The sequence below is a fragment of the Labeo rohita genome, chromosome 9, assembly GCF_022985175.1.
Source record: "Labeo rohita strain BAU-BD-2019 chromosome 9, IGBB_LRoh.1.0, whole genome shotgun sequence".
Lineage (NCBI taxonomy): Eukaryota > Metazoa > Chordata > Actinopteri > Cypriniformes > Cyprinidae > Labeo > Labeo rohita.
Window position 1 is genome coordinate 25710315 of NC_066877.1, and position 11194 is coordinate 25721508.

The 11194-nt window shown below is 36.9% G+C and overlaps 1 protein-coding gene across 2 annotated transcripts in view; it reads right to left on the bottom strand.

Annotated features, from left to right (window-relative positions):
* Positions 1-10046, bottom strand: part of adcy5 (adenylate cyclase 5) — a 108649-nt gene extending 98603 nt beyond the window's left edge. For both annotated transcript variants that reach the window (XM_051119227.1, XM_051119228.1), the window contains exon 1: positions 7193-10046. In XM_051119227.1, the coding sequence (XP_050975184.1) occupies positions 7193-8116 (924 nt within the window). In that variant the 5' untranslated portion in view covers positions 8117-10046. The remainder of the gene's footprint in view (positions 1-7192) is intronic.
* Between the last annotated feature and the right edge of the window lie 1148 nt (positions 10047-11194).

Consider the following 11194-nt stretch of genomic DNA (forward strand, 5'->3'; position numbering starts at 1 on the left):
AAAATTGGCAAAAATGGCAAAAACGGCACAAAACTTGCCGAGAAAATTCAAAAGAACAGACTTCCTGTTGGGTTTTGGACGTCGTACCGAATTTCGTACATGTATGTGAAGTATAGCTCGAGGGGCACTTTGTTAAAATTTTATAGGTGGCGCTATCGAACCATTTTGCCACACCCACTTCTGAAACCCATATCAAATGCAAATTTTCACCACTTTTGGTGTGTGTGCAAAGTTTCATGAGCATGTTTAGGCCCTCAAAAATTGTGATTCATTTTGGAAAAGAAGAATCTGAGCAATTCCAATAAGTCTTTGCACCACTGGTGCTCAGGCCCTAAAATTTTTTAAAAGCATCATTATTTTTCAAATGCTCTTACACTCTCAGAAAAAGGGTACAAAAGCTGTCACTGGGGAGGTACCTTTTCAAAAAGGTACAGTTTTGTGCCCTTTAGGTAATATGTGCATTTAAAGTACCAATATGGATCCTTTAAGTACAAATGTGTACTTTTTGATAAGGTACTGCCCCAGTGACAAAGTGTACCAGTCAATCTACTAATGTGCATAATATACAGCGTTCATAAACTTGAGGTTAAGACTTGAATGTTTTAAAAGGACGTCTCTTGCAATCGACAAGGCTGTATTTGTTTGATTAAAGATACACTGTCACATTATCTTTTTAATATGCTGATTTGGTGCTAAGAATGCAATTACTTTTATTGCCATATATATACACTTTATTTCTTCATTGGAAAGATATGAAGAAATCAAGCATTACATAACTTGCTCACCAATGAATCCTCTGCAGCGAATTGGTGCTGTCAGAATGAGTTCAAATAATTGCACAATGCACAAGTGATCTGTGTGATTAATCAATTAATGTCTTGAGAAAACAGTGAAAAGCTGCATGTTTCTAAAAAAACCTAATTAATCATTAAGACGAGTCAAATACCAGTAATGCTTCCTCCCGTCAGTGTAAAAAAAAAAAAAAAAAAAAAAAAAAAAAGTTTGATGTGAACAGTTGTCTGTTCACATCAAAATCATCCAACATACTTGTTTAGAAGTGCTTCCGCTTGTCAACGGTGCTTGATCAGTGCATATTTCTCTACTAATTTAGACAACTTTTTCATTGGAGAAATCAATATTATAGAGAGTAGAGGGCGACTGGTGTATCAGTTTTGCAGATTAATCGGCACCGATAGTTGATTGGCGGAACTATCGGTTATTGGCAAAAATCCATGCCGATAGTTTTTTCCGGGTTGGGTCCGTTGCTGGAGCAGCTGAGAAGGTCGTCATTATACAGCAAAGTCCCTACAGTCTTTGTTATACAGAACAAGAGTGGCCTTTAGTGGCCGAAATCACTGACAACACGTGCCATTTGTTTAGACACGTGACACTGCACGGTGCACAGAGCGGGACACTTCAAAGGCGAATTTAAAACAGACAACGAAACCGTGTGTACAGTACACTGTAGTGCATGTTTTCATGTCAATACTAAGCGATGAATATGTTGAATAGATGCTGCATTCATGGAGAAAGGACAGCAGTATACTTTTGGTGATTAAATAAAGTCTTGTAGACCGCCGCTTGAATTGAACGCAACGCGTCCAGTGTGTGTGATACCGGATAGCTGCAGTTCTTCTAGACTTTTGCCCGTTGTGTAACTAACATATTTTTATATTTTGATTAGATAACCACAAATGTTCTAGAATAGAAGCAGTTAAATTGTGAAAGTACACAATATCCATATGTATGCAATTTCAGTACTGTGGCCTTTGTGTAGATTTAAAAATGGCCATCTTTAGCTTGATTGTTGATGTAATGATAGCACTTTACAATATAAGCCCATTTGTAACATTAAGATTGATAAGGTTGTTCCTTGCTAGAGTGTGTTAATTTCAGCATTAACTGATGTATTTAAAACATTTTAGTTGCCTTTGTTAACATTAATGAACCATGAACTAACTGTAATGATCAATATATAATTAATATTAATATTTTTATTCATTTACAAGTATGGTTCAGTAGGCAATTTTTTTTTTTAAATAGTAGAGCACTATTTATTTTCCGTTCAGTATCCGTTTTAAAAACTATCGGTCGATTAATCGGTATCGGCAGTGTGGTCCAACCTAGTCATCGGTATCGGTAAAATCCAATATCAGTCGACCTTTAATAGAAAGGACTTGTATTTTAGCCGGAAGCCTTGGTATAGAGTTAAAATATTTTAATGATAGATTTGTTTATTACAAACTCTTTTTACTTTACAAGACGTTACGAGACATGTGGATTACTGAGATTCGTTTATTAGCAGTTTGAACTCTCATTCTGACGGCACCCATCCAATGACGCAGGGGACAGATTTGATCCAAATCTGTTTCAAACTGAAACTTTAAGCATTTTCAAAATTTAGGCAAATTTTCATTTTCAGTTGAACAACTCCTTAATATAGGAAAACAAACAGAAAATAGAAAACAAATAGCAACAGAAAACAAATGTTACACAACATATGATTAATAACACTTATAACAGCTTATAGATGAATAGTGAAAAGTTTTATGCCTCAAGATGTGGTTCCTAATAAGACATCTAATACAAGCCATAGTCTGCAGCAATTGTTTAAGAGAGGTGCGGGCAGCCACCCACACACATCAGAGCTTGATTACCCTCAGGTCTACCTTGACAACAGGAAAAACAATGCAAGGGGGAGTGAAGAGAAAAGAGAGAGTAAAGACTGCCAGCACCAGGGGCAGTTGTGCCTTAATTATCTCAATTTGAACCTCTAATGGTAAGATCGCACATTCACTGGAGGTGGTTAAGAGATGAAAAGCAGGGGTCCTCTCACAGGGAAGCCCTGAGTGCTTCTGGATGGTGTTTGTGAGAACAGGCCTTGGTTGCTAAGATACAAGAAGCACAATTGAGGGTCTGCACTCATACGAGACATGTCAGAGTCAGATCTTGAAAGGTAACACAAACTCACTCCTACAGCTGCATTATGGAGGGAAAAAACTGTGGGTATATATGGTTATAAGTGCCCATTTGAAACTTCTAAAGTCTTCAAGTAACCAAACAAAATCTAAGGCCGGTTGCCTACTACCACCTCGTTATGCACACTGATACATTATATCCTGTCGTTCAAAAGTTTGGGATCAGTGAGACTTGGAATGTTTTTATTATGCTATGAAGTTTCTTATGCTCAGGCTGCAACTATTTGATCAAAAACAGAAAAACAACAGTAATGTGAAATACTGTCACAATAAAAAAAAAATAATAATGGATTCGATTTTAATATACTTAAAAATATCATTTATTCCCACAGTCCAAAGCGGAATTTTCATCAGCCATTACTTCAGTGTCACATGATCCTTCAGAAATCATTCTAATATGTTGATTTATTATTATGATATGTTGATTTATTATTAATATTATTTATTATAAAGGTGATCTTTTTAAATTATTATTTAAAGAATCCTGAAAAAAGTATCACACTTAAAATATTAATAATAAATCAGCATATTAGAATGATTTCTGTAGTAAATAAATAAACATACTTCCATGACCAGACACTCACATATTTCTGTAAAAAAAAATAAAAAAATAATGTTATAAATAAAACATTATTTAAGAAAATACTATTCCAGTCTTTCTAACTTAAAATTTCACATTTAATTCAATGTGTTTATTATTATTTATTACTATTATTAGTTTTGTTTTGTTTTTGTTTTTTGCATTAACACACTGATTATATACTCGATACAAAACATCACAATAAATATGATAATTTAATAAAAGAATAAAATATAAACATATGTTTGGATTACAAATTATAATTAGGGCTATCAATTCAGTACACTTATTTATTTAAAAATATATATATTATTTGAATGTACGGATTTAAAAATAAAATTTTATAGACTTTTAAAGTGACTTCTTATGATGTCAGTGAAGTACTTGTTTTTTACACATTTTAATTATTATTATTATTATTAGCTAAAGTTTTTTTTTTCTCATTAACAGATACATGGTCAATACAAAATATCATAAGAAAGATGATAATTTGAGAAATGAATAAAATATACACATATGTTTGGATTTTAAATTATTATTAGGGCTGTCAATTCAGTACAATTATTTAAAAAAAAAGAATATTTTAATGTACGGAATTAAAATAAACAATATATTGACTTCTAAAGTGACTTTTTGTGATGCCAGTGAAGTACTTGTTTTTCACACATATTTTAAATTATTATTATTGTTGTTGTTGTTGTTGTTGTTGTTATTATTATAATAATAATAATAATTATTATTATTATTATTATTATTATTATTATTATTAATGTTATCCTAATAATATTGTAATTATATTAATATTTTTATTGTTACTACTACCGTAACTTTATTTTTATTATTAATATTAATAATTATTATCATTAAAAACATTTTTTTTTTTATTACAATGTAAACATGCTGCACAAGTTGAGCAAAATTTGACAGAGCATCAAAAGATCATCTGTGTACGAGCTGCGGATTAGTCCCAAGAGCTGGTGCTTTCTTCAGCGTGCCGCTCTACAGAGCACGTAGTCAGCCTGGCCTGGGGGAAGGTTAATGCTTCCATAGGGGTTGACTCTCAAAGGCAAATTAATAGCAGATCTTTCAAGAAGGACAGGGAGGACATCTGTTTTGAATTCCAGTGGGTCTGCATGTTACAGAGTGGGGCAATTCAATTAAATCAGCCACAAACCATGTTAGAGCTGGAGATGTGCCAGGCAGGACTCTGTCCACCTCCTCTGTTTTTCCCTTAGGGGAAGCGTCTACGCCAGCTCCTCTAACCGGGTCCCACCTCTGGCTTTAATGAAGCACACAGGGGAAATGGAGCTGGAGATTGTGAACTGTCGATGATCTGTAAGACAATCCTGAAAAGCACCTTTGGTTTGTTCTTATCCGTAAGTGCACGCTGTTTTTCTTGTAGCCTGGTCTTACTGTACTGAAAGAATGGTATGCAAGACAACTTTTGGTACTAAAATACCTAAGAAATAACTATACAGCATCATAATTGCTGATGAATTTGCAACCGAAAGTTAAAAATGATTAGCTGTACTCATCAAGACTTAATTTGTGGGAGAACAAGTCAGATCTAGCACCTCCGGGATTGGTGAATATTGATCTTGCATGCTTTAGGAATGCCAGTACCTGTACGTATGTTTTTAAAAAGTAATCACAAAAGTACAGTACTTTACCTAACCCAGAACTGTCTTTTAAATTCCATCGAAACACTAACAGTGACCCGATTTCACCTTAGCCCTCTAGACCCTCTCACAAAAAGCAGCACCGATCATCACAGCCTGATGAAAGCTAGTCATCTCTGACATCTAGTCATCTATGACCTAATACATCCTTCATCCCAGGATCTTTATAAAACAACAGTGAACTATTGGAGAGTCCTGCTAGGTCTCGTGTAAACAGAGAGAGATCTGATATGCAAAAGACAACAGCATTGTGTGGAAAGAGCAACAAACACAGCAGGCCGTTCCCACACACACCATTCAAAGAGTCTGTGTTTTTAATGAAAGCATAATTATATCTGAAGACAAAGGATTTTAAAACACATTTACGATAAAATGTTATATTAGTTGGAGGAGTCAAAAGACTGTGAAATTTAACTGAGCACAGCAGTTAAGTATACAAAACTTAGAAAATTACCACAGAGAGTATACATAACCTGTTTCAAAGGTTATGAAATCTACTGGCACTGATTAGAAATATACACTGCATATATTTAATGACTTATTACAATTTTTTAAATAATTATATGTTACCTTATATGTAGAGATAGTCACTGTCACTGTAATTCTTTTTAATAACAATAAAATTAAGTCTTAATTATTATTCCAGAAATATTTATACCATTAATCATTACAAATAATCCAGATTCAAGATTGCACCGTATTTGCACAAAGCATGCAGTTAAAGGGATAGTTTACCCAAAAATGAATATTCTGTCATTAATTACTCATCCTCATGTCGTTCCAAACCCATAAGACCTTTTTTTTTTGGGACATAAATTAAGATATTTTTGATGAACTCCAGAAGCTATTTCTTATTTTGTTTTCTTCACGCACAAAAAGTATCTTTGATGTCACACGGTTGTCCTTTCTGGGCCTTAAACGTGGTTGTGTTGCTGCCTATGCAGGCTCAGACAGCTCTCGGATTTCATCAAAAATACCTTAATTTGTGTTCCAAAGATGAACAAAGATCTAACGGGATGGAGGTGAGTAATTAATGACAGAAATTTCATTTTCGGGTGAACTGTCCCTTTAAAAGCTGTAAAGTTTTCAATTAAAGGAAGCATTTACATTGGGATAAATCTATAAACAGCCAATGAATAAAATACTTCAAAAGTGTATGTTCAACCAAATCCAAGGCTTTGGTGAGAAAACAAAAGTGTGAATTATCATCAACTTTTCTCGCTTTCAGAACTGCAAAAACATCCAAGCGCTTTTTAAAAACACCTATAAAGCTGACGGATTAAGACACATCAAGTCTTCTTTTCACGTATAAACACTCTTAAACTTCTGCCGAACAGTTAGCATGGATTGACAATTCTTCTTAAGGTCTTCTGAAATTCTCAGAACTAAAGAAAAAACTGCAGAACTTAAAAATGACTACAGCAACCAGACAATACAGTAAACTTTACTGATGTGTAACCAACAACAATTTTGCCAGTGCACTTTATATTTAAAATACTTTTCAAAACAATTTGAACTTTTTGGCCATTGCACATTATCTATGAATGTTGCTTTTAAGCAACTAACACATTTAAGAATTTCCACCAAGCACCAGCTAAGCCGGGAAAGGAAAACGAAAAACACGGAGTACAGTTGGAACAGAATGATTACAGTCTGTAGCTCCAATCCACTCACACGTCCAGTCTAGCTGTCAATCCCAGCGTTTATTATAAAGTTTGATGCACTGGCTTCTTTGGGAATTTTAGTTGGCAGAAGAAAAATGTATGTGAACTATGTTTACACAACTGGTCCATAAACAGTATTTCACGGAATTGTGCACATTACCAAATAGACTAATAGCAGCTACGTGACGTACCTATGGTCAAATGACCATGTTGATAGATAGATAGATAGATAGATTTTTTTATTTTAAGCAATAAAGCAAATGAAAGCATATAAATATGCACTGTGCTCACCTGTTTCCACAAAAAGACGTCCATTTCGTTTAACTTCCATGAGACCAGCACATGTATGGCAGACAGAATAATTCCAGTGATGACTGCTGCTCTCATCCGCACCGGCAGAAGTGTGTAAATGACATGGATGAAAAATACGGTCCACCAGATGCCTTCAGACGCGCTGCGCGGCTTCACGAGCAGCACGCCGGTCACCTGCACAGCCAGCACCACCAAAATGAGCACATAGCAAACTATCCACATGTGATCCTGATGGAAGCCGTTCCTGTTGCACACGACAATCAGCGTGAGGATGAGTAACATCGCCGTGGAGAAAACCACCACGTAAAGGGGCTGATACACTCCTCCAGCGCAGTGGAACACGAGCATCACCGCGCACACCAGCACCAGAACGGCCATGAGCATCGTCAGGCTGCTCTGGTTAAGTCGGAAAAAGTAGCGCTGGTAAAGCCTCTCCAACTTCTCCGACTGGAACTTCTTGGATTTGAAAATCTGCATCACGCCGTTGCAGCAGGCGCTCATGGAAAAGTTCACTTCTGGCATGAGCTCCTCCTCTGGTTTGGACTTGGTTCTCCTGTCCTCCAAACCCAACTCCACGGACTTGGGTCTCACTTCTCCATCTCGGTACCTCGGGGAAGATCTGTTGTTGTTGCGGCTCTCCTCCCCGTGCTCTTGCCAGGCAGACTTGGATCTGAAACTAACCCGGCTGACGGTGGTCGTGGCTCGGCCCGGTTGGCGCTCGAAGTCATCGTCCTCTCTCCACCGACTGTTGGACCGTATGAGCTTTTTGCAGGAGGATCTGGCCGAGTATGGACATCCGTTCGCCACGGACTCAGACTCGCCCCAAGCGGATCTGTGCTCCGTCCCTCCCCTCAGTCCAGGAGCGCCAGCGCCGGGTGGGCTCACGCTGTTAGATCTGGACATGTTCTCGATTACTACATGCAATTTATGACTTCAGGGTGCGAATTATAGGGGGTTGACTCCCTAATTAACTCTCCGAAGAAAAAGTCTTAAAAGTTTTTGTTTTTACGTACAAACATAAACGTTGCAGAAGCCACGCAAGTTAGAGTGCGCTAAATGTAAATCCTACGCTCGCAAACAGAAATTGCCTTCGCTTGAGGAGGAAACCATAGCAACAGCTGTTTAACAGCTGTTTGTTTTGAGCGACACATAACTGATGGTATTAATAATCAAGTTACTTTAGGCGCACGCCACAAATATATAACAAACCCGCGTTTTGGCGATGTGCAGGAGCCCCCAAAATGGGTTATGCAAAATGAACCAAAACAATCACCGAGAGAAATTGAATTATTCGCACACTGTATAAACATTACACATTAAACTCCAAAATAAATCATAACCTATATTAAAGTCATTTTGCCAAATTTTCAGACCAAGTCAGCTGGAAATTTAAAACAAAAAGTAAATCAAAATTATGTGAGATATACACATGCATCCCATTAAAAACTAAACTAGTAAAAGAGGTGCATTTTTGAATTCATAAAAGCAGCATTTTGCATACTGCTTTTATAAATTAGGACCAGTGAGTACAGAGAGAAACACATTTTGCACGTCAATCCGCTCGGTTTTACATCATTAAAACACTTTAAATAATTAATTAAATATACAAAGTAGTCGTTTGGGACACGTCCTCAGGTGGCTAGAGCATTAGAGGAGGGAAACAGCAGAGGGAGTAATTGTGCGCCCCATTTCAATTCATAGATGCTAATACACAAACCACCTCTGGGTGCAAATTACCGGGGGCGGCATTTAGGAGATTCGACCCCCTAATTAAGACTAGAGCCTTAAGACTAGAAAACCAAATGGTTGTTAAAGTATTAAAACCACATAAGCATCCAGTATATGTAAGCAAGTCGGTCTATATAGAGACTTGAAAAGTTTTAGCACTTAAAAGTTATACAAGTTAGTCAGAGCGTGTATTTTCACCTGTCGCTAAACGGAAGCTAACAAAAAGTCCCGTTCGCCAGATGAGGTAACCATAACAACAGTAAGCTGCTCGCCAGCTTTCCATTGCGATTAGTTTCGATACGCCCATTAAGTGTGACAAAAACGAAAAAGTATCACTTTATTATAGAGTCACATACAACCTAACGTTAGATGTTTTGTTTAAGAAGTCTCTCGGATAACTGATTTTTGTTGCGTTTGCGCGAAACCACGAAAGACTGCCCTCCCAAATTAAATTTACATGTAATAATTTAGCAGATTTCTTTCTTTAAAAAAGCCAACATTTGTTTAAAATAGTCTGCCCACCTTATAATTCGCACACTGCTTAAAACTCAATGAGAACTGACCCTACGCCCATCACGCAAGATCTCCACGTTTTCATGACAGGAGCGAATAGTGTCCCCAGAAGTATGGTTTGCTTTGAGCACGACTCCATGGTGCGTACGCATTGATGCATTGATCCACGCAAGCTGTACACCTGTGAATAAGAGGTCGCAGCCCACTAGATGATTACATGATCACGACTGCTGTGAAAACCTGAGCTTTCCAACGCTCCTGCATGGTCAGTTGCGTCACCCCAAGATGACCTCACAAGTGTCCTTTGGTGAAGGAGTCTTCATCCGTGCTGTGCAGATAGGTATCTCCAATGCTCCTGATGCAGTAGCAGTAACATCATCATCAGCGCTGGCGTCTAGATGAGAAGATGAATTGTCACGCCTCAGGAGCGTCGAATCCGCCCTGCTCGAACGGAGCTGCGTATTGACTGTGCCGGATGAGCTGCACGTCCTTTCCCTGCAGATTCTCAAGACCGAAGCACACAGAATCGATTAAGCGTTTTCCTCCGTTTTGGTGCTTCTTGTCTTTGTATTTCCATTCAACCAAGTATGATCTTTAGGCCCCGCCTTATGAGGGATTCTATTGGATAGCTGGTTGCACAAGTTGCCAATCAATTTTTCTATTGGTCAACCTGTGTGTCAGTTCACAGTGATTTGGATAAGTGGGCGGGACTATCCGCACAGCTGTACGTAAGGGAGAATGGGAAAATTTTGTTTGTTTGTTTGTTATGCTAACATTTCAGGTATAGGCGTATATTTTCAGGTATAGAAGTATATTTTTAATTTAAACCAATAAGTATACTACATTCAGATATTCTGAATATTAAACAATGTACTGGATGTTTTATGTAAATATGAATAATGTCAATGGGAATGTTATTTTCTTTTTTACTTTTCTAAAATGAAATCATTCACTTATTCAGCAATGATTCAACATCTTTTCCCCTCTAACATCGGCTATGTTGTGTAAGTTGTTTATAAACCTGACACTTTTTCCATTTTAAAATGCAGGATTTCAATTGGCAACAGCTGTGAGAAGAGAATTCAACTTTCCTGTGTCAGTTCCAGAAGACAAAAGAACTTGTTGTTTGCAGTCAACAGAGTCATGCTTCCTCGGTTTTGTTTTTTTTGTTTTTTTCATAGGTCTCATGACTCCCATCCTTTAAACAGATGAGATGCTGAGATACAAGCCCTAAGGAAATTTGCTTCGTCTCACTTTAATTTTGAACACAACAGAATGCTTTTTTAAGGCTTTATGAAACCTCAAATATAATCGAGAATAGGCCTATCAAACGTTTAAAATCTGACAGCTTAATCTCATCTGTATGATTTCAAACTGTGCACATGTATTGGACAAGGAAGCTGTTTGTCACAAACTTTTTAAAATAACAATTAAAGCACATCAGGGTCAAAAATGAGTGTAGGCTTGGGGTGAAATTCAAAATGCAAAAGCAAAAATTGGCTCATAATTAACCTTTTAAACACCAAATATACTTCTTAATTCGTATTTGAAGTTAAGTTAATTACTGTAATTATTCAAAAGGAAAGGTTACTTTAGTGAAATAAGCATGTGTTTTGTCATAAAATATATTTGAGTGAATTCAGCATAAAAGGGTGATGCATTGTTTTTAAATGTCAAAAAGCAAACCCCATGGAGCAAACATTGCTCCTTAATAAAAAGGTTAATTTTGTCTGACAAAGA